At 37.1% G+C, this 24,720-nt stretch overlaps 1 protein-coding gene across 2 annotated transcripts in view; it reads left to right on the forward strand.

The window, feature by feature from the left end:
• The window catches only part of WDPCP (WD repeat containing planar cell polarity effector), a 363,960-nt gene that overhangs the window by 298,588 nt on the left and 40,652 nt on the right, over positions 1 to 24,720 (forward strand). For both annotated transcript variants that reach the window (XM_032873803.1, XM_032873802.1), the window contains exon 16: positions 3,502 to 3,581. In XM_032873803.1, coding sequence (XP_032729694.1) covers positions 3,502 to 3,581 — 80 coding nt within the window. The remainder of the gene's footprint in view (positions 1 to 3,501; positions 3,582 to 24,720) is intronic.

Genomic DNA, 24,720 nt, shown 5'->3' on the forward strand with positions numbered 1-24,720 from the left:
AGAAAGCAGACCAAGAATTATGGATCATGAGAATAGGCCTAGGGAATTCAATGACTCTATCAAACAAAACAGCCATGATATTAGGAGTCCCAAAAGAAGAAGAGCGAGAATAGGCGGCAGAAAATTTTGTTGAGGAAATAATAGCTTAACGGTTCCCTAATCTGGGCAAGGAAACAGACATCCAAATCCAGGAAGCACAGAGAACTCCCATCAAAATCAACAGAAGCTAGGCCAACACCAAGAAATATTATAGTTAAATTTGAAACATACAGTGCTAAAGAAAAACTCATTAGAGCACCAAGACAAAAGAAGTCCCTAACTTACAAGGGAAGATCCCTGGGACCTGCTACCGATCCTTCCGCAGGAGCTTGGCAGGCTGAAACAGTAGCATGATATATTCAATGTGCTGAAAGGGAAAAGCGTGCAGTCAAGAATAATCTATCCAGCAGGGCTCTTATTCAGAATACAAGGAGAGATAAAGGGTTTCCCAGACAAACAAAAACTAAAGGAATTCATGACCACTAAACCAGCCCTGCAAGAAATATTAAAGGGGACCCTTTGGCAGGAAAGAACAAAGCAACAAACCTAGAACAGAACAGAGAAAATCTCCAGAAACGCTAACAAAACTCTGGTCATGATCCCAGAGTTCTAATAGGGGATCAAGCCCCATGTCAGGCTCTCTGCTCAGCGGGGAGCCTGCTTCTCTCTCTATCTCTCTGCTTGCCTCTCTTTCTGCCAAATAAATATATAAAATCTTTTTTTAAAAAGGACTAATGGTTTATAAATAAATAAATAAATTTTTAAAAAAGAAAAAGGACATGTAGATTAATGAAAAAGAACAGACAATCCTAAAATAAACCTATGTATATATGCCCCATCGATTTTTTACAAAAGTACAAAAGCAATTCAATGGAGAAAGAGTACTCTTCCACAAATGGTGCTGGAACAACTGGACATCTTATGTGTAAAGGCAATGACCCCCAAACTAAACCTCATACCTTATTCAAAAATTAACTCAAAATGGATCATACACCTAAATATATAATGTAAAACTATAAAACTTTTAAAAGAGAGCATAGGAGTAAATCTTCATTACCTGGGATTAGTCTAAGAATTCTCAGCTCTGAAACTAAAAGCATAATCCAGAAAAAAAAAAAGTTGATAAGCTAGGCTTCATCAACTTTTCCTCTTTAAAAGATACATAAGAGCATAAGGATATGCTCTTAAAAGATACAAAGAGCATAAGGAAGACTGGGTGGCTCAGTCATTAGGTGGCTGCCTTTGGCTCAGGTCATGATCCCAAGGTCCTGGGATAGAGACCCACATTGTGCTCCCTGCTCAGGGGAAGGCCTACTTCTCCCTCTCCCACTCCCCCTGCTTGTGTTCCCTCTCTCGCTATCAAATAAATAAAATCTTAAAAAAAAAAAAAAAAAGGTACTCTTAAAAGCATGAAAAAACAAGCTATGTGCTAGGAGAAAACATTTGCAAATCCCGTAACAGATGAAGGATTTAAACCCAGAATATATAAAGAACTCTAAAAATTCAAAATAAGAAAACATTACCAACAAGAAAACTCAATTAAAATGGGCAAAAGGGGGGCGCCTGGGTGGCTCAGTGGGTTAAAGCCTCTCCCTTCAGCTCAGGTCATGATCCTAGGGTCCTGGGATCGAGCTCCGCATTGGGCTCTCTGCTCAGCAGGGAGCCTGCTTCCCCCTCTCTCTCTGCCTGCCTCTCTGCTTACTTGTGATCTCTCTCTGTCAAATAAATAAATAAAATCTTTAAAAAAAAATGGGCAAAAGGTATGACTTGAATGGTTTAATAAGGAGATGCACGAATGACAAATAAGCCCATGAGAAAATATTCAATGTCATTAGCCATGAGGGAAATGCAAAGTTAAAAATTAAAACCATGATGAGCTACCTCTGCATATCTATTACAATGTCTATAATAAAAAGGTATTTATAATACCAACGACTAGTTAGGGTGCACAGCAAGTAGAGCTCTCATACTTGCCGATAAGAATACAAAATGGTATAGCCATCCTGGGAAAAAGTTCCATATCTTCCTATAAAGTTAAACATAAGCTTACCATATGAGTCAGCAATCTTACTCTTGCATATTTACACTAGAGAAATAAACACTTTTATCATAGTAAAACCTGCACATGAATGTTTGGGAGTCATTTTATTCATAATCACCAAAACCTGGGAAAACAAATATCCTTCAGAAGGTGATAAACAAACTGATAGACCTATACAGTGAAATACTCCTCATCAATATAAAGTGAACTGTTGAATATAACATCTTGGATGAATATACAGAACATCACACCGAGTGACAGAACCCAATCATAAGTTTTTACCTCTGATTACAATTACATGACATTTTTGAAGTCAGAACTATAGTTATGAGGAGGAATTAGCGATTCCTAGGGGTTACTAATAGGGGAGACTCTGAATGTTGAGTATGAGGGAGTTTTTTTGTTTTGTTTTGTTTTGCATGCTGAGACTGTTCTGTATTCTGCATACTGGTAGTAGTAGCAGAATTTTTTTTTTAAGATTTTATTTGTTTATTTATTTTAGGGGTGGGGGACAGAGGAAGAGAGGGAATCCTCAAGCAGACTCCCTGCTGAGCACGAACCCTGAGATCATGACCTGAGCTGAAATCAAGAAAAGGCTGCTTAAAAGCACTGACTGAGCCACCCAGGCACCCAGCAGTAACATATATCTATACATCTGTTAAATTCATAGAATCTACATCTTTTTCTTTAAGATTTTTATTTTTAAGTCATCTCTATAGCCAAAGTGAGGCTCCAACTCACAACCCTGAAATTAAGAGTCTCATGCTCTTCCAAACGGAGCTAGCCAGATACCCTAGAATCTACATCACTGAAAGTTCATTTTAAGGTATAATAATTTAAATAAAACATTTAACAAAAAATGTATGAGAACTATAAAAAACATAAGACAATATTTCTCAGCTTTGTTTTTAAAAATGCATAATAGTTAGTACAGGAGCTAATTATCCAAATGAGAACTCTGGATATTTGGATTATGTTAATTTTTTTCCTGTGGTTTTTAAATTTTTCTATAATAATAGATCACTTTTAAAGCTAGGAAAATAAAATTTATTTAATAGGAAATTTTTACTATCCATTCTAATCTTCTAAACTCCAGCAGTTTAGACTGTCACATTCTGTTTCCATTACTTCTTTTGAAAATCATATATGTAAAACATTTTATTTGTATCTTAAATTTGAATTTAATTGTTCTTCAAAAATGTCCTATAAATTATTTAATGATGGGGAAAAACTGAAAATGATTTTCAATATTTTTAATACTATGATATTTAAATGATTGTATTGCTTAAAGTTTCCAAGGAAATTTTTTACTGCATTTTTTAAAACTTCAGAAGTTTGAAAGTTTTCAGTACTTTAAAGTCTATAACATATTAACCCTATAATTTTCTTTTTAATCCTTTTTTCAATTAAAAAAACAACAGACAAGTACTTGACAGAAGAAATGAACTTGAAAAAGACACCTGTGCCGAATCTTTGAGGACTAAGACCTGTAATGAAGAAGGTAATAGTATCCAAATTACCCAAAGTACTTAAAGTGTAACAGAATAAGGTGTTATAGCTGCCAAGAGCTTCCGGTAAATGAATAAAAATAAGAAATCCCTGGGCATTGCTAGTTGGTGTGTTGTAAGACAGTTCTTGGATATTATAATGTAAAATACCAAGTCAGCTGATTATAACAAAGGCTTAATTTTAATGATCATACAAACAAATGAGGGTACCTTATTAAAATACTGATTCTCACTGAATAGGTCTGGAGCAGAGCCCATGATTCTGAATTTCTAACAGGCTCTCAGTAATGTGTATGCTGCTGGCTTGGAGATTATACTTTGAGAAGCCAAGCTTTGAAGGTCACTGAGAAAAATGGCATGATTCTTGCCTAATTTAGTAAGAAAGAAGTACATAGTAAGTTAGACTACAAGTGCTACCCCCTAAAAAACATGAGGAGGTAAGAGAACAATGACTTCCAGCCAAGATGTTCAGCTGAGCGGGTGGCCTTCAAAGGTAAGAATTTCAACATGAAGAAGTTGTATGAGAAATTATAGGAAAAAGCACAAATAGCACATAGATGACTGTGTGTGTGAAGGAACAAAAATAGTATTTGAATGTTCTCACTATGTCCCCTTTTCACTATTCCCTAAAGATAAATCTTAGCTTTGCCTATTTACTTTCTTACCTTTCTCTCTGAAAATGGGTCATTTCTGCTTAACGAAGTCTTTGAGACTGAAGTGCAAAATTTGGAAAACAACAACAAAAATACAGAGAAGGACAAGAGAAACATGTGGAGTTAATGGGCTTCATATGAAGGGTTTTGGGGTTTTTTTTCTGCATAGCCTAGAGGTGGAAGTGCATGAGAGCAACTTGAGCATCTGAGGGAAGTGAACAGGAGGAAAAAAAGAACTTTTCAGAAGTACTGCATAGTGCCAGGCATGTAGCACTTACTTTACTGCTATTCTTTTATAAACTGAGGTCTACCAAGTGTATCTCACAAAGCCTATACAATACATGGTCACAACTCCAACCCAAAATAATATCACTTCACCTCTAAAGTTCTCATCTATAAAGTCAAAATTTCAATGGAATGATTCTTATAAAAGATGAGCAGTTGAATAAACAATTTAAAGCAATGCTTTGAGCATTAGTTTAAAGATAAATGATTCCATGTAGGGGGGGAAAATGGCATTTTCCAATTTTGTTTTCCTTTGAAAAGAAGCATGAAATTAATTCAAGAAGGCCAGCAGCTAATTGATGGTTACTAGTAAGATGGTAGAATAGGAGGTCTCCAGCACTCATTCCCCCCAAAACACGAATTTGGCAACCACCCACAACTAAAAGTGCCATTGTAAGAACTTCAAAATCCAGGTAGAAAGTTGCAATACCCCAGTGGCACCCAAGACAGAGGAAGGACTCTTTGAGAAAGCATACCCTGCCCCAGGACTCTGACTACAGACTCAGGAGCAGCTCTATTACCCCATATACATGTTCTAGCTGCACTCAACCATTGCCATGCTACCAACCCTGCCTCCCGGTGGAGCTGGCAGGGTTGACACCTGCCTGTGACCTTAACAACAAGCCCACAGACTGCAGTTCCAACTGCAGACCTAGAAGCAACCCCCTAACTAGCTCCAACTGCTCAACTGTGATCCCAGGATCAATCTTGTCCACCCAAGGGACCTGGGAGGAAACATACCAATCTGTGTCCCAAGTGACAGGCCTCCCAACTATGGATTCAGAAGCAGCCTATCCACCTGTGTAACCAACACAAGTTATGCCTCCTGACAATCCCGTTAATAAACCAGCTAACCACTGATCTGACTATAGACCTGGAAGCAGCCCATGATCTGATCCTGGAGGCAGGCTTGTTTCCTGGGGACCTGCTGAGTAGGTCTTCACCTGCCAAAATACTTTGTAAAGAATGGATGAAGTTCCTGCTCCTTTAGTTGCACAGACATCAGTGCAAGGCTATAGATTCACAAAAAATCAGGCAAATGTGATACCACCAAAGGAAATGAAGAAAGTTCCATAGCCAATGACAAGGAAATGGAATTCCATGAACTGCTTGACAGAGAATTCCAAAAAATTGTCTTTAAAAAGCTCAGTGAGCTAAAAGAGAACACAGATAACTAAAGAAAGTCCGTAAAACAATGCACGAACAAAATGAGAAGCTCAGAAAATAAAAACAAAACAAAAAAATTTAAAAATAAGGAAATAAAAACTAAAAAAAAAAAATCTGGAGTTGAAGAATAAAATGATAAAACTGAAGATTTCTGTAACTTCAATAACAGAATTAAGCAGAAGAAAGAATCAACAAACTCAAAGACAATTCATTTGAAATTATAAATTTAAATGAACAAACAAGGGACACCTGGTGACTCAGTCAGTTAAGTGGCTGCCTTGGGCTCAGGTCATGATCCCAGGGCCCTGGAATCGAGTCCTGCATCATGCTCCTTGCTCAGCAGGGAGCCTGCTTCTCTCTCGGCCTCTGCCTGCCACTCTGCCTGATTGTGCTCTCTCTCTTTCTCTATAAACAGATAAAATAAACAGATAAAATCTTTAAAAAAAATTCTAAAATTTTTTTAAAGTGTTTTAAAAAATAAATGAACAAACAAGAATGAAAACATGCAAAAAGCCTATAGAACTTAATACAATACCCAAAAGAACCAACAAATCATAGGAGTTTCAGAAGGAGAAGAGAGAGAGAGGAAAAGGGGCCAAAACCTTAAATAATGGTTGAAACATCTCAAATCTATGCAGGAAAATTTCCCAAATATGTTCAACCCAGAGAGGTCATCATGAGACACATTATAACTAAATTGGCAGAAGTCAAAAACAAAGAATTTTCACAGCAACAAGAGAAAAATGACTTATCACTTAAGACTATCAGTGGATTTTTCAGCAGAAACTTTGCAAGTCTAAAGAGGGTGGGTAGATATATTCAAAGCACTGAAAGAAAAATAAACTGCCAAACAAGAATACTTTACCTGGCAAAACTGTACTTTAAGAATAAAAGAGAAGTTACAATGGCAAAGTAGTAAGAGGACCCTATACTTGCCTTGTCCCTCCAGCAGAGCTAGATAAATATCAAATCATTCTAAACACCCAGGAAGTCAATCTGAAAACTGAGAAAACAAACTGCAGAACCAGAAGGAGAAAAGAGGCCACATCCTGGAAACTAGGAGATTGGCAGAGATGTGATTTGGGGGAGAAAAGAATCACAGCTGCTATGGAGGGGAGGGAGCCTGATCTGAGAGAGAGGAGAGAGAAAGAGAGAGTGAATAGAGCAAGGGGCATTGTACAAGAAAAACACTTCCCAAAACTACTGATGGAGAAAATGAGAGGGGCTGATTTTTGCAAGTTTTTAGAAGCAGCAGAGCTCAGAGACTGAAGTTTTAAAAGTCTTCAACATGGGGAAAGCCTGGTGGATATAGAGGTTCTCCTGTGGAGAAGGAGGTCAGAGGCCCAGGAGCAGAAGTGGATAGTGTGTTCTGAGGATCCCCCCTGAGTGGCATTGGGAGATACAGATCTCCTTCTTGGAATGTATTTGGAAGAGGTGGCAATGTCCCTCCAGGGACAAAAGAGCCTGTGGGCAACACTGAGCTGCTCTGTTCATTAGCATACAAACAGAGACACCTGCTGAGGGCAGGTCACCTGGACACTGGCTTTTTCCTGCACTTTACCATAAACTCCAAGCCCCTGTATATTTGTGAAACTGATCTTCTGGGACAAACTGGCACCAGCCACAGCTTGACCAGACCATCCCCCAGTGGATCAGTGTGGGTCTGTACGGCACTGGGTCCCTAAAATTTGGAGTTTTGAAACCTAGCCAGAGTGTCAGAGATAAAACACAGGAGCACTGCATGACGGGGTAGGCAGATGGCTCAGACACAGATAGAGTGAAGGCAGTGATCTGAGGGATGCCTGGGACAAATGAGAGGAAATTGTTTGCTTTTCTCTTCCTGAGCAGCAGTGGGTGCACACTCTGCTCTCTGGGAACCAGAGAGCACACTGATGCCATTTCCCCACCCCATTCCACCCCACCTCAGTGAGCACCAAAGCGCCCCACAGTGGAGGCCTGAGCCATTTACACCAAGCCTCGCCCCTCTGCACTCTATGGATGCTTCTGAACTAGGACAAATGTGCCTGAGAGTCAGAACGGTAGTGAGCCTCTCCCCCAAAAGACTAGCAGGAACTCCCTGCATGCATCAAGTCTAGTGACCAGAGTGCCGAAGAGCTTCAACTCTAGGGGAAATAGGATCTAGCCTCTTTTTAACAAGCAGACCAAAACACGCCTAGTTAAAACACTAACCACTACAGGCAAAGAGGAACTCTGGAGAGAACTGACCTGACGGAACAAGCAGCCAAAACACAACAGCAGACTGTACACAGAATACACCAGAAACACTTCCTGAAGTGCCAGGCAATATACCTCTTAGTCATTACTCTCAGGAGCATGAAACATAACAGCCTTTCATAACAAAGATGACAGAGACCTAGACAAAATGTCAAGATGGAGGAATTTACTGCAAAAGAAAAAATAAGAAGAGATAACAGTAAGGGATCTAATCAAAACAGACATAAGTAAATATGCCTGAACCAGAATTTAAAACAACAATCAGAAGGATACTAGCTGGGCTTAAGAAAAGCATAGAAAACACCAGAGTTCCTTAGTGCAGAGATAAAAAACCTAAAAACTAGTCAGACCAAAATTAAAAAAAAAAAATGCTATAACCAAGACACAGTAATGACCACAAGGATAGAAGAAGTAGAAGAATGAATACGTGATACAGAAAATAAAATTACAGAAAATATTAAAGCTAAAAAGAAGAGGGAAAGAAAAATATTGATCATGAATACAGACTTAGGGAATTCAATGACTCTGTAAAGTTTAACAACATTCATATCATAAGAGTTCCAGAAGAAGAGAGGGGAAAATGGGGAGAAGGTTTATTTGATCAAATTATAGCTGAAAACCTCCCTAATCTAGAGGAGGAGACAGACATCCAAATCCAGGAGGTACAGAGAACTCCCATCGAAATCAACAAAAAGAAGCCAACATCAAGATATACTGGAGTAAAATTTGCAATATACAGAGACAAAGAAAGAATCCTGAAAGCAGCAAGGGAAAAGAAAACCATAACCTACAAGGGAAGACAAATAAGGTTAACAGTAGACCTCAACAAGTATAAAAAGATCAAGATCATACCATGCTTATTTTCTGACCACAAAGCTATGAAACTAGAAGTCAACCACAAGAAAATATTTGAAAAGACCACAAATACATGGAGGGTAAAGAATATCCTAAAGAGAATGAAAGGGTTAAGCAGGAAATTAAAGAAGAAATACAAAAATACACAGAAGCAAATGAAAATAAATCAGAACAGTCCAAAACCTTTGGGATGCAGTATGAGTGATCATAAGAGGGAAGTACACAGCAATACAGGCCTCCTTTAAAAAGCAAGAAAAGGGGGCACCTGGGTGGCTCAGTGGGATAAGCCTCTGCCTTCAGCTCAGGTCATGATCCCTGTGGTCCTGGAACTGAGCCCCACAGAGGGCTCTCTGCTCAGCAGGGAGCCTGCTTTGCCCTCTCTCTCTGCCTGTCTCTCTGCCTATTTGTGATCTCTCTTTCCCTCTCTGTTAAATAAATAAATAAAATCTTAAAAAAAAAAAAAAGCAAGAAAAGTCTCAAATATACAACCTAACCTTGCACCTAAAGGAGCTCGTAAGGAACAGCAAAATAAAACCTAAAGCCAGCAGAAGGAGAGAAACAATAAAGATTAGAGCAGAAATAAGTGATATAAAAAGAACACAAAAATAGTAGAACAGATCAATGAAAGTAGAGATGGGCCGAAGTGGGGGGGCGGGTCGCCCGGGTGGCTCGGTCAGTTAGGCATCTACCTTCTGCTCTGTTCATGGTCCCGGGGTCCTGGGAGAGAGCCCCATGTCAGGCTTCCCACTGAGCAGGGAACCTGCTTCTCCCTCTCCCCCTGCATTTCCCCTGCTTGTTCTCTCTCTCTCTCTCTCTGTCAAATGAATGGATAAAATTAAAAAAAAAAAAAAGAAGGAAAGAAAGTAGGAGATTGTTCTTTGCCACAATTAATAAAACTGGTAAACCCCTAACCAGACCTATCAAAAAGAAAAGGGAAAGGATACAAATAAGTAATATCACAAATGAGAGCAGAGAAACAAGAACCAATACCACAGAAATACAAACAATTATAAGAGAATATTACGAAAAGCTATATGCCAATAAACTGGACAACATTGAAGAAATGGATCAATTCCTAGAAATACATAGACTACCAAAACCAAAACAGGAAGAAAGAGACAACCTGAATAGACTGATATCCAGTAAAGAAATTGAATTAATAATAAAAAAAAAAATCTCCCAGCAGACAAAAGTCCAGGGCCAGATGGCTTCACTGGTGAATTCTACCAAACATTTAAGGAAGAGTTAATACCTATTCTTTTCAAACTATTTTTAAAAAAATGGAAATGAAAGGAAAACTTCCAAACTCATTCTACAAGGCCAGCATTACCATGATTCCAAAGCCAGACAAAGACTCCACTAAAAAAGAGAACTACAGGCCAATATCCCTGTGAGCATGGATGCAAAAATTCTCAACAAAATACTAGAATTGAGTCAAACAGTACATTAAAGGAATCATTCACCAGGATCAAGTGGGAATTTTTCTTGGGCTCCAAAGGCAGTTCAATATTCACAGATTAATCAATGTGATGCACCACATTAATAAAAGGAAGGATAAGAACCATAAGATCATTTCAAGAGATGCAGAAAAGAGTATTTGACAAAGTACAACATCCATTCATGATAAAATCCAATCATGACAGAAACATGATATAGGGAATATACTTCAACACCATAAAGGCCACGTATGAAACACCCACAGCTAATACTGCCATCCTCAATAAGGAAAATCTGAGAGCCTTATCTCTAAGATCAGGAACAAAACAAGAATGTTCACTCTCACCACTGTGTTTAACATAGTACTGGAAGTCCGAGCCTCAGCAATCAGAGAACAAAAAGAAATAAAAGGTATCTAAATCAGCAAGGAAGAAGTCAATATTTCACTTCCACAGATGACATGACATTCTGTATAGAAAGCTCAAAAACTCCACCAAAAAGTTGCTAGAAATTCACCAAAGTCACAGGATACAAAATCAACCTACAGAAATCTGTTGCATTTCTATATACCAATAATGAAGCAGCAGAAAGAGAAATCAAGGAATGGATCCCACTTACAATTACACCAAAAACCAGAAGATACCTAGGTATAAACTTCACCGAAGAGTTACTCTGAAAACTGTAGAACACTGATGAAAGAAAGTGAAGAAGACACAAAGAAATGAGAAAACATTCCATGCTCATGGACTGAAAGAACAAATATTATTTAAATGTTTGTACCACTGAAAGCAATCTACACATTTAATGTGAGCCTTCCTTATCAAAATACCACCATCCTTTTTCAAAGAACTAAAACAATCCTAAAATTTGTATAGAACCACAAAAGACCCCTAAAAGCCAAAGCAATCTTGAAAAAGAAAAGCAAAGCTGTCGGCATCACCATTCTGGACCTCCAGTTATATTACAAAGCTGTGGTCACCATGATACTACAGCACTGGCACAAAAACAGACATACAGATCAATTTAACAGAACAGAGAACCCAGAAATGGACCCACAACCATATAGTCAACTAATCTTTGACAAAGCAGGACAGACCATGCAATGGAAAAAAGTCTCTCCAACAAATGGTTTTGGGAAAACTGGACAGCAACATGCAGAGAATGAAACTGGACCACTTTCCTACACCATACACAAAAACAAACTTAAAATGGATGGAAGACCTAAATATGAGACAGGAAACCGTTGAAGTCCTAGAGGAGAACATAGGCAGCAACCTCTTTGACCATGGCTTGGCCATAGCAACTTCTTGCTAGACATATCTCCGGAGGCAAGGGAAACCAAAGCAAAAATGAACATTTGGGACTTCATCAAGATAAAAAGCTTTTGCACAGCAAAGGCAACAATCAGCAAAACTAAAGGCATCTTACAGAATGGGAGAAGATATTTGCAAATGACATATCTGATAATGGGTTAGTATCCAAAATCTATAAAGAACTTATCAAACTCAACATCCAAAAAAACAAGTAATCCAGTTCAGAAATGGGCAGAAGACATGAATACACATTTTTCCAAAGATATACAGGTAGATGGTTTAACCAATACATCAAAAGATGCTCAACATCACTCATCATCAGGGAAATACAAATCAAAACTACAATTAGATATCACCTCACACCAATCAGAATGGCTAAAATTAACAACACAGGAAACAAAAGGTGTTGGTGAGAGTGCAGAGAAAGGGGAATCCTCTTACACTGTTGGTGGGAATGCAAACTGGTGCCACCGCTCTGGAAAACAGTATAGAGGTTTCTTAAAAAGTTAAAAACAGAACTACCCTATGACCTAGCAATTGCACTGCTGGGTATTTACCCCAATGACAGAAAAATGCAGATTTGAAAGGACACCTGCACCCTGATGTTTGTAGCAGCATTATCAACAACAGCTGAACTATGGAAAGAGCCCAAATGTCCATCAACTGATGCATGGATAAAGAAAAGGTGGTATCTATATACAATGGAATATTACTCAGCCATCAAAGGGAAAGAAAGAAATCTTGCCATTTGCATGATGTGGATGGAGCTAGAGTATATTATGTTAAGCCAAATAAGTCAGTCAAAGATAAATACCATATGACTTCACCCACATGTGGAATTTAAGAAATGAGACAGTTAAACATACTCTTTTTTTGTTTTTGTTTTTGTTTTTGTTTTTGTTTTTAAAGAGGCAACCCAGAAAACAGACTCTTAACAACAGAGAACAAACTTAGGTTTGCTGGAAAGGAAGTGGGCAGGACGATGAATTTAATAGGTCATGGGTATTAAGGTGAGCACTTGTGATGAGCACTGGGTGTTACATGTAAGTAATAAATCAATAAATTCTACTCCTGAAACAAATTTTAGACCATATCTTAACTAACTTTAAAATGAAAACTAAACACTAAAAAACCAACCAACCAAACAAACAAAAAAAACCCAAACTTTAAAAAAAATAAAAGAGAGTTTCCCCAGACAAACATAACCTGAGGGATTGTGTTACACTAGTTCTGCCTTACAATAAGTGCTAAAGGGATACCTGTTGATACAAACAAAAAAGCTACACAGTAACATGAAAGCATATGAAAATATAACTGTTGCTGTTAAAAGAAATACTGTCATGGTGGCAAGTAAAACCCTTTTATCCCTGGTGTACAAAATTAAGACACACACAGTAAGAATAATTATAACCACTGAAATGAAGCACAACATAGAAATAAGTAAAATATTGGGATGCCCATGTGGCTCAGTTGGTTAAGCATCTGCCTTTGGCTCTGGTCATGATCGCAACATCCTGGAATTGAGTCCCATACTGATCCCTTTCCTCAGCAAGGAGTCTACTACTCCCTGTGCCTCCTGCTCCCCCTGCATGTGTGCATACTCTCTCTCTGACAAAAATAATAAAATCTTTAAAAAATTGTTAAAAAAAAATAAGTAAAATCTTGAATCAACTCAGACTGTGTGTGAGATTATAAGGAAAGTATACACATTCTGTAAACAATTGAAATTAAGTTATTAGTTTAAAACAGACTGCCTTAACTAGAAAATGTTTAATAGAAGTCCAGTGGTAACTACAAAAGAAGTATGACAGATATACCAAAGATAAAGAGAAAAATATCTAAGAATACTACTAATACTACTGATACTACAAAATCATCAAATAAAGAAAAGCAAGTGAGAAGGAACATGATCAGTACAAAACAGACACAAAACAGTTAATAAAATGTCAAGAGTAAGTCCTTTCCTATCACAGTAATTATTTAAATGTACATGGAATAAATTCCTCTATGAAAAGATAGAGTGGGGGCGCCTGGTGGCTCAGTGGGTTAAAGCCTCTGCCTTAGGCTCAGGTCACGATCCCAGGGTCCTGGGATCAAGCCTGCTTCCTCCTCTCTCTCCACCTGCCTCTTTGCCTACTTGTGATCTGTCTGTCAAATAAATAAATAAAATCTTAAAAAAAAAAAAAAAAGAGTAGTTGAATGGATTTTTTTTAAAAAGTCTCAACTCTATGTTGTCTACAAGAGACTCTTTTTAAAAAATTATTATTATTATTTATTTAAGAAATCTCTATGGGGCACCCGGGTGGCTCTGTCATTAAGCATCTGCCTTTGGCTCTGGTCATGATCCCAGGGTCCTGGGATCAGGCCCCACATCAGGCTCCCTGCTCAGTGGGAAGCCTGCTTCTCCCTCTCTCACTTCTACTGCTTGTGTTCTCTCTCTCTCAAATAAATAAATAAAATCAAAGGAAGGGAAGGAGGGAGGGTAGGTGGAAAGAAGGAAAAAAAGAAATCTGAACACCCAATGTGGGGCTCTAACTCATGATTCCAAGATCAAAAGTTGCAAGCTCCTTGAACTGAGCCAGCCAGGGACCCTCAGACTCACTTCAGATTCAAGGGTACACATAGCCTGAAAGTGAAAGGGTGGATAAAGATATTCCATGCAAACAGTAACCAAAAGAGAGCAGGAGTCACTAAATCGTAGACAAAATATACTTTAATGCAGAAACTATCACAAGACAAATAAAGAATTGGTTTTTGGAAAAGATAAAGTCAGCATTTTATAATGATAAAAGGGTCAGTTTACAAGGAAGATGTAATAATTATAAATAAACACCCAACATCAAATATAAACCTATCAATATATATTAATATATAAGGCAAAATTTACAGATCTAAAGAAACAGGTATAATACAATAGTAGTATACTTTAATCCCCTGCCTTTATAATAGATCATCCACACACAAAAAACTCAGTAGGAAAAACAGCAGAACAACACTACAGACCAAATGGAAACTAAAGACATACAGAACATTCCCCCCCAAAACAGAACACTCATTCTTCTCATGTGTACCTGGGACATTCTCCAGGATAGATCACATGCTAGGTCACAAAACAGGTCTGAACAAATTTAAAAAGACTGGAATCATCTGAAATGTCTTTTCTGATACTGAATGTAATGAAATTAGAAATGAATAATCAAATGAAAATGAGAATTCAGAAACACTCAAAATATTAATAACAAACAACTACTGGGTCAAATAAGAAATTGAAAGGGAAATAAGAAAATACCTCTAAACCAACAGAAATGAACACACAACATATCAAAACTTATGGGAGACAGAAAAAACAGTACTAATGGGGAAGTTTTTAGCCATAAACTTTCTATTTTTAAAAAACCTCAAACAACATAACTTTATACTGCAAGGAACTAGAAAAGAACAAGCTAATAATGAAGTTAACAAAATGAAGAAATAATAAAGAGAGCAGAAATAGGGAAAAGGAAGACAATTTTTAAAAATCAATGAAATTATGAGTTGTTTTGGGGGAAAGATAAAGTCATCAAACCCTTACCTAGACTAAGAAATAGAGAGGGAAGACTCAGTAACAGAAGTGAAAGAGGAGACAATACAGCTGATCCCACAGACACAAAAACAATCATAAAGGACTATTACTAACAATTATACACCAATAATTGTAGGTTTGAAAAACCTACAGGAAATGGAAAAATTCCTGGAAATGTACTACCCACCAAGAATGAATCTAGAAGAAATAGAAAGTCTGAACAAACCAATAATAAGAAAACTGAAGTAGTAAAAACTTCCCAATAAAGAAAAGCCCAGGACCAGATGGATTCACAGAAGAATTCTACCAAACATTAAAAGAATTAACACCAATCCTTCTCAAACTCTTTGAAAAAATTGAAGAAGAGGGATCAATTACACCTGTTCTAGGAGACCAACATCACCCTTGATACCAAAGCCAGACAAAGATAATCAGAAAAAAAGAAAACTATAGGTCAGTATTTCTGGTGAACATAGTTGCAAAAATTCAGAACAAAATGCTATCAAACTTAGTTTGACAGCACATCAAAAGAACCATAAATTAACCAAGTATGATTTATCCCTGCCATGCAAGGATGGTTCAACATACAAGTATCAATGAATGTGACATACCAGAGTAACATAACAAAGGATAAAATTCACATGATCATCTCAATGTACACAGAAAAAGCATTTGACAAAATACAACACCTTCCAATGATTTAAAAAAAAAAGAAAAAACTCTCAATAAATAAGAATATGAAAACAAACACAGTTCAACACAATAAAGGCCATTTATCAAAAGGACACAGTGAAAATCAGTACACAACAGTGAAAAGCTGAAAGCATCCCATTTAACTTCTGAAACAAGGATGTCTACTCTCTGCTCTCTAATTCAACATAGTATGGAAGGTATGGAGCCAAACAATTCAAAACAAAACAAATAAAGGCACCCAAGCTGGAAGGGAAGAAGTGAAACTATCTGTTTGCAGATAACATATTCTTGAATGTAGAAAACTTTGAAGCCTCCACATAAAGCACTGTTACAGTACACGAATTCAATAAAGACAAAGGATACAAAATCAACATACAAAAATCAACTGCATTTCTATATACTAACAACCTATCAAAAGGAAATTTATAAAACAGCTCCACTTACAATAATATCAAAAAGAATGAAATACTTGGGTATAAATTTAACCAAGGAGGTAAAATACACTGAAAACTACAAAACACTGATGAAAGAAATTTGAAAAGAAACAAATGTCTATCCTGCCCAAAACAATATGCATTTTCAATGCCATCCCTATTAAAATACTATTGGCATTTTTCAAATAACTGGAACAAACAATCCTAAAATTTGTATGGAACCAGAAAAGACACTGAATCACCAAGGGAATGAAGAAAAAGAAAAAGCTGGGGGCATCACATTGCCAGACTTCAAGCTATATTACAAAGCTGTGATCACCAAGACAACATGGTATTGGCACAAAAACAGACACACAGACCAATGGAACAGAATGGAGATTCCAAAAATGGGCCTTCAACTCTATGGTCAACTAATCTTTGACAAATCAGGAAAAAATATCCAGTGGAAAAAGACAGTCTCTTCAATAAGTGGTGCTGGGAAAATTAGACAGCTACATATAGAAGATGAAACTAGACCATTCCCTTACAATATACACAAAGATAAACTCAAAATGGATGAAAGACCTCAATGTGAGACAGGAATCCATCAAATCCTAGAGGAGAACATAACCAGTAACTTCTTCAACATCAGCCACAGTAACTTCTTTCAAGACACATCTCCAAAGGCAAGTGAAACAAAAGCAAAAATGAACTTTTGGGACTTCATCAAGATAAAAAGCCTCTGCACAGCAAAGGAAACAGTCAACGAAACTAAAAGGCAACCTATGGAATGGGAGAAGATACTTGCAAATGACATATAAGATCATGGGCTAGTATCTGAGATCTATAAAGAACTTATCAAACTCAACAACCAAAGAACAAATAATCCAGTCAAGAAATGGGCAGAAGACATGAACATACACTTCTCCAAAAAAGACATACAAATGGCTAACAGACACATGAAAAAATGCTCAACATAATTAGCCATCAGGGAAATACAAATCAAAAGCATAATGAGATACCACCTTATAGCCATTAGAATGGCAAAAAATTTAAAAAGCAGCAAACAACAAATGTTGGTGAGGATGTGGAGAAAGGGGAACCTTCCTACACTGTTGGTGGGGATGCAAGCTGGTACAGCCACTCTGGAAAACAGTATAGAGGTTCCTCAAGATATTAAAAATAGAGCTACCCTACACCCAGCAATTGCACTAAAAGGTATTTACCCCAAAGATACAGGTGTACTGAAAAGAAGGGGCACATGCACCCCAATGTTCATAACAGCAATGTTCACAACAGCCAAACTGTGGAAGGAGCCAAGATGCCCTTCAACAGATGAAAGGATAAAGAAGATGTGGTACATATATACTATGGAATACTGTATTGTATTCAGCCATCAGAAAGGATAAATATCCACCATTTGCATTGACATGGATGGAACTGGAGGGGGTTATGCTAAGTGAAGTAAGTCAAGCAGAGAAAGAGAATTATTGTATGGTTTCACTCATATGTGGAACATAAACAATAGCACAGAGGACCCTAAGGGAAGGGAGGGAAATCTGAAAGGGGAAAAACCAGAGAGAGAGAGAAGAATCATGAGAAGCTATGGATCCCAGTAAACAAACTGAGGGTTTCAGAGTGGAGGTGGTTGGGAGGAGGGGGTAACAGGGTGATGGGTATTAAAGAGGGCATGTGTTATGATAAGCACTGGGTGTTATATGTAACTAATGAACCACTGAACACTACATCAAAAACTAATGATGTACTACATAGTGGCTAACTGGACATAATAAAAAATTAAAAAGAATAAAACTCTTCAATTAAAAAACAAAAAAACAAATAGAAGGACATCCCATGTTCGTGGACTAGAAGATTTAGTATTGTTAAAAAGTCCATACTTCCCAATCGGTTTGTACATTCAATGCAATCTCTATCAATATCCCAGTGGCAGGGTGCCTGGGTGACTCCAGTCAGTTAAGCATCTTAACTTCAGCTTAGGTCCTGATCTTGGGATCCTGGGATCAAGCCCCAAGTCTGGGTCTCCACTCAGGGGGGAGTCTGCTTGTCCCTCTTCCTTTGCCTCTTTGCCTGCTTGTGCTCAGTCTCTTTCTCAAATAAATAAATAAAATCTTTTTCTAAAATCCCACTGGCATTTTTTACAGAAATAGAAATAGAAACAGAAAATTCATTTGGAACTACAACAGACCCCAAATAGCCAAAGCAATATTGATCAAGAAGAATAAAGCTGGAGGTATCACATTCCCCAATTTCAAAACATATTACAAAGTTATAATCACAACAGTATGGTACTGGCATAAAAACAAATACAAACTAACGAAACAGAATAGAGAGTCCAGAACTAAGTCTATGTATAAAAGAGCAACTGGTCTTCAACAAGGATGGCAAGTATATACAGGGGGAAAGACAGTCTCTTCCATAAACACTGGTGGAGAAATTAGAAATTTACATGTAAACAAAGGAAACTGGACTCTTATCTCACTCCATATTTAAAAAAATCAACTCGGGCACCTGGGTGGCTTAGTCAGTTAAGAGTCTGCCTTCAGATCAGGTCCCGACACCAGGGTCCTGGGATTGATCCCCATATCAGGCTCCCTGCTCAGCAGGGAGTGTGCTTCTTCCTCTCTCTCTGCCTTCCCCCACCCAGGTCATGTTGTCTCTCTCTCAAATAAATAAATAAAATCTTAAAAAAAAAAAAACAACTTCAAAATGGATTAAAGTCCTAAACTTAAAATCGAAACAATAAAGTCTTCAAAGAAAATCTAGGGGAAAACTACCAGACATTGGACTAGACAATGATTTCCTGGATAGGACAACAAAAACACAGGCAACAAAAGGAAAAATAGACAAGTGTGATTAGATCAAACTAAAAGACTTCTTCACAGCTAAAGAAATCCTCAACAAAATAAAAAGGCAACCTACAGAATGAGAGAAAATATTTGCAAACCAAATATCAGATAAGGAGTTAACACTCAAAATTTATAAATAACTACAACTCATGGTATACAATGGAATATTATTCAGTCTTAAGGAAATCCTGCTATTTGCTACAACATGGAGGACAGGATGCTAGGTAAAATAAGCCAGACACAGAAAGACAAATCTTACATGATCTCACTTACATGTGGAATACAAAATAGTCAAACACGCAGAAGTAGTGAGTAGAAATGGTGGTTGCCAGGGGCCTGGGAAGAGGAGGAAATGGGAAAGTGTTGGTCCAAAAGTACAAAATTTCATTTGTGCAAAAGAAGTTCTGGAGATTTACTGTACAATACAGGACATATGATGAATAATACTGTATTATATACTTTAAAATTGGCTTAAAGAGTAGCTCTTATGTTAAGTGCTCTTACCACAAAGGGAAAAAAAGGAGAAACAACAAAGGAACTATGGGAAGAAACTTTTGGAAGTAATGGGTAAGTTTATGGCAATTATAGGAATGATGGTTTCACAGGTGTTTGCTTATCTCCAAAACCATCATGTTGTATACATTTAAACATCTATAATTTTTTTGTATCACTCTGGTTAATATAGTTTCCTTCATTGTACTAAAGAAATGTAATTGAAGAACTTGACTTATTTTGGAACAACCAATATTTGGTTGTGGGATTCTGTCATTTTGATAATGACAATCATTGTATTTTGCTAGCAGATTATAGCTTTATATCTTTTCTAAACTTAATAATGCCAAGATGTAAAGGAGCAGTGGAAGATAAGGACTGAAACCCAGGTTATGGGCCAGATTTTGGATAGGCTTTGGTTTGAGGCTAAAGAGTTTACATTTATTTCAGTAAGTATTTATATGGCTTTTAAAGTTGTCAAACAGGAAAAAAAAATAAAACAATAAAGTTGTCAAGCATGAGAGTGATACAATCAAAAGCATGGTAGAAAAACATTAATCTGACAGCCTCATCCCAAGTTGGCTCAAATGAGAAATGACAGAAGGAAAACCTACCTAGCAAGTTTATTATAATAATTTGGTAGTAGACCTGTGTGAAAATACTGATAGTAAGAACATAAAAAGTTAAATTTGAGAGTTTATGATAAAAGATTTAATATGACTTTTTACATTCTTTTACCTGACATTCAACAAACATTTATTAAGTGCCTGCTATGTACCAGAAACTATGTTATGCTTTGGAAATAGAGGTAAAAGTCATAATCCCTGCTTATAATGTATTCATGGGCAAAAACTCTGGTAGAAGGCTTTGAGGCATTCTCCAAACTTACAGTAGAGTGACCTTAAGCCATTTAGACCTTGTAAAATCTGTCCATATCATCTCTATCCAACCTTATTTACTACTACACATCTTAACTATTTCTTCATCAAGAAAGACAATATGTGTATGACACCTTCTACCCAATGCTTCTAAAAATATTCACCTTGAAAATGATTAATCATTTCCTACTGACAAATTCTGATGCTCTTTCTCCAGAGCTCCTCCACAAGACCACTGGCAGCATTCTATATTACTGACTATTCCTTCCTTAAAATACTCTTATCTTTGATTTCCTTATTCTCTAGCCCACTGAATCCTCTTTTGCCCTCTTTATATCTTAGTCATTTCTAATAACTATTTTGGAAATGTATTCAAGTAAGTTAAAAAGAATTTTTTAAACAACCAGTTCTGAATAGGTGGCTATATGACATATCAGGTCTGGTCTTTGTGTCTTACTATGAGTGAACTGCCACACTTAAGTAACCTACCACAGTCTCCACCCCTAGAGTTTGGAAACCCACAACCAGGAGGGAACTTACAACTCCAAACTTCTCCCTGAAAAGCAGAGTGTCTGAACCCCACATGTGGTACCCCAACTTTTAAGACATGCATCTGACAAATGACCCAAGTAAAAAATGGGCAGTGGACTTAGACATTTTTCCAAAAAAGACATGAAGATGTGCTTAATATCATTAATCATCAGGAAAATGTAATCAAACCACAATGAAGAATCACCCCATACCTGTCAAATGGGTGAGACAGAAAAACACAGAGGCACACACACACACAATGGAATATAACTCAACCACAAAAAAGAATCAAATTTTGTCATTTGTGACAATGTGGATGGACTCAGAGGGTTTTATGCTAAGTGAAATAAGTGAAACAGAAATACAAATACCATAAGACACTTATATGTGGAATCTAAAAAACAAAAGACTCATAAATATAGAAACAAACTGATGGTTACTAGAGTGGGATGGGTTTGGGATGCAGGCAAAATAGGTGAAGGGGATTAAGCGGTACAAAGTTCCAGTTATAAAATAAGTAAGTCATGGAGATATACAGCATAAGGAATATAGTTAATATATAATATTGTAATAGCTTTGTAATATAATATTGTAATAGCTTTGTATAGTGACAGATAACTAGACTTACCATAGGGATAATTTCATAATATATATAAATACCAAATCACTACCATATATACCTGGAACTACTAGAATAGTGTAAGTAAATTATACTTCAATTAAAAAAAAAGTCTTCAGGACCTTGGCTTCTTAAAAAAATAAAAAAAAACAAGACAGGAGTTTGTTAAATGAAGTGAAAGTAAGATAGGAAAGAAAAATACCATCAATCTAACATTTATACAGCAATTTGTGGCTCACAAGAAACTCTTCCTAACTCCTCATTCTAATTCTGAGTGTTCTAAATAATTATTGCCATTATATAGAGGAGAACACCATGGCTCAAGGACGTTAAGTAAATCCCATTGGATCATACCTATCTTTATACAGGGTCTGACACAGAGATCAACATAAACTAATATATAATACTGCATAATTATATACTTTACTGCTTCTTCCAGGAGGTAGATTTAAGATGATGATATTAAAGGGTCTTACTGGCGAGATGTCAGGTAGATATAAGAAGTCTACAAAGTACCAAAAAAATCATTTTATTCTAGAATGCATATCTTTCTGTAAACCAGTAACTAACCAAGTAGCAAAAAGTAAATACAATGCAAAATGTAAAAAGAAGGATGACAATGACCTACACTTGAGACATGAGGCCCTAAACACATAGCTTTGATAGCAAATTGGGCTTGCATCCATGAAACCACAGCACTGAAGCAAATGGAGAAAGAGTTCTTAAACAGGCCTAGCACAAAGGTGCCGACTAAAAAATCATCCAATCTTTCTGGTAAATATTTGCATATCATAAAGCTTCAACCTGAAGGGCAGGCATCTAATTAATTAAACACACATCTAGGGATCTATGGAAATAATCTCCAAAGATGGAGACTGGGAGGAACTACTATGTGTTCTTTTGCCTCATTTCAGGTTACCAATTCCTCCTGGAAGGAAACCATGCATTTGTTTGGCATCCCAGTTTTTGTAGCTGCCATCCAGGGGATACCCTTTGATCACCTACCACTGGTGGCCACCAAGGCTTACATCCAAAATGATTACAACAAATGGAGAAAGAGTTCTTAACCAGCTACCCCCAATGAAAAACAGAGAGGCAGCAGACTAAAATGCCTAGTCTTTCTATGAGAGGTCTATTGGTGTATCTTCTTGGCTATACTCTGAGGGACAGGCTTTTAATTAAATATACACCTAAGAACCAACTCTATCCTCTCCAGAGACATCTCAGAGGGTGGGCACTATCTTCCTGCTCTCCCTCTGCCTCACACCAGGTTGCTGGTGTTTCTGAGAAAGGAGCTTGTCTCCATGTCTAGTGCCCCAACTTCTGTCTGCTGCCCAGAGGACAAAACCCTTGATATCCTGACTCTGTTGGCCAGTGGGACCTGCATTCATAGGCTACCACCTCAGGATTCAGTGTAGAGGGAAAGATAAAAACATTCCCATCTTCACCTCAAAGAGATATGTTTGCATACTTTAAAAGCTACTGCCTGAGGATCTGGCTTCCAATCTGTCTGAATCTATGAGGCCAACCAAGATCTTTTCCTTTGGGATACTGACAGGTCTTGGCAAACCCTCAACTACTCATAGCCATTAAGAACAAAGTAGGCTGCTTGGACAGGCACAAAGGTTTGAGAGATGGGTTGAGATGAAGATCATTCCTATATGAGTCTGCTGCTTCAAGACAGGTAGAAATAGCTGTTTTATCTAATGCACAGAAACTAACACAATGAAATGAAGAAAGAGAGGACTATGTTCCAAATGAAAGAACAAGATCAAACCTCAGAAAAAGATTTTAATGAAACAGATAAGTGATTTGCCTGATTCGGAGTTCAAAATAACAGTCATAAAGGTGCTTACCAATCTTGGGAGAAAAATGCATGAACAAAGTTAAAAATTTTAACTAAGAGAAAATATAAGAAAGTGCCCAAGAGAAGTCACAGAGCTGATAAATATGATAACAGAACTGAAAAATACAATAGAGGAATTCAGCAGCAGACTATATGAATAAGAAAGGATGAGCAAACTCAAAGACAGGTCAACAGAACTCATCAAATCAGAACAGCAAAAAGAAAAAAAAGAGAGAGAGAGAGAGACTAGAAAACTTAAGGAGCTTATAGGAGAACATCAAGTGAACCAACATTCATATTATATAGTCCCCAGAATGAGAAGAGCCAGAAAGAAAGGGGTAGAAAACTTACATGAAGAGATAAATCTAAACGTCCCTACCCTTGGAGACCCACTCCAAAGCACGTTATAATTAAATTGTCTAAAGTTAAAGACAAGGAAAGAATTTTTTTTTTTCTGGCAATTGGTTCAGCCTCACATCTATGTAGTTTTGTTCTGTTTCTAACTCCAGCTAGTTAACATACAGTGTTTATATTGGTTTCAGGTATACAATATAGTGATTCTGTATACTACTCAGTGCTTATCAAGATAAGTGTACTATTAATTCCCTTCATCTATTTCACCCATCCCCCTACCAACCTCCCCTCTGGTAATGATCAGTTTGTTCTCTGTAGTTAAAAGTCTGGTTTTTGGTTTGTTTGGTTTTTTTTTCATTAATTTATTCAATTCCACATATGAATGAAATCATATAGTATTTGTCTTTCTCTGACTTATTTCACTTAGCCTTATACCCTCTATTTCCAACCATGTTGTTGTAAATGGCAAAACTTCATTCTTTTTATGGCTAAGTAATATCCCATTACACACATACACACACACACACACACACACACACACACACACACACACACACACACTTCATCTTCTTTATCCATTCATCAGTTGATGGACACTTGGCTGCTTCCATAATCTGGCTATTATAAATAATGCTGCAATAAACATAGGGGTACATCTACCATCTTGAGTTAGTATTTTTTTATTTTGGGGGTAAATACCTGGTAGTGGAATTACTGGATTATATGGTAGCTTTGTTTTTAATTTTTCAGGAAACTCCATACTGTTTTCCACAAAGGCTGCACTAGTTTACATTCCCACCAATAGTGCATAAGGGTTCCTTTTTTTTCACATTCTCACCAACACTGTTGTTTCTTGTATTTTTTATTTTAGCCATTCTGACAGAAGTGAGGTGATATCTCCTTATGGTTTTGATTTGCATATCCCTTAAGAT

Source organism: Lontra canadensis, unplaced genomic scaffold, assembly GCF_010015895.1.
Source record: "Lontra canadensis isolate GAN:19392208 unplaced genomic scaffold, GSC_riverotter_1.0 scaffold50, whole genome shotgun sequence".
Lineage (NCBI taxonomy): Eukaryota > Metazoa > Chordata > Mammalia > Carnivora > Mustelidae > Lontra > Lontra canadensis.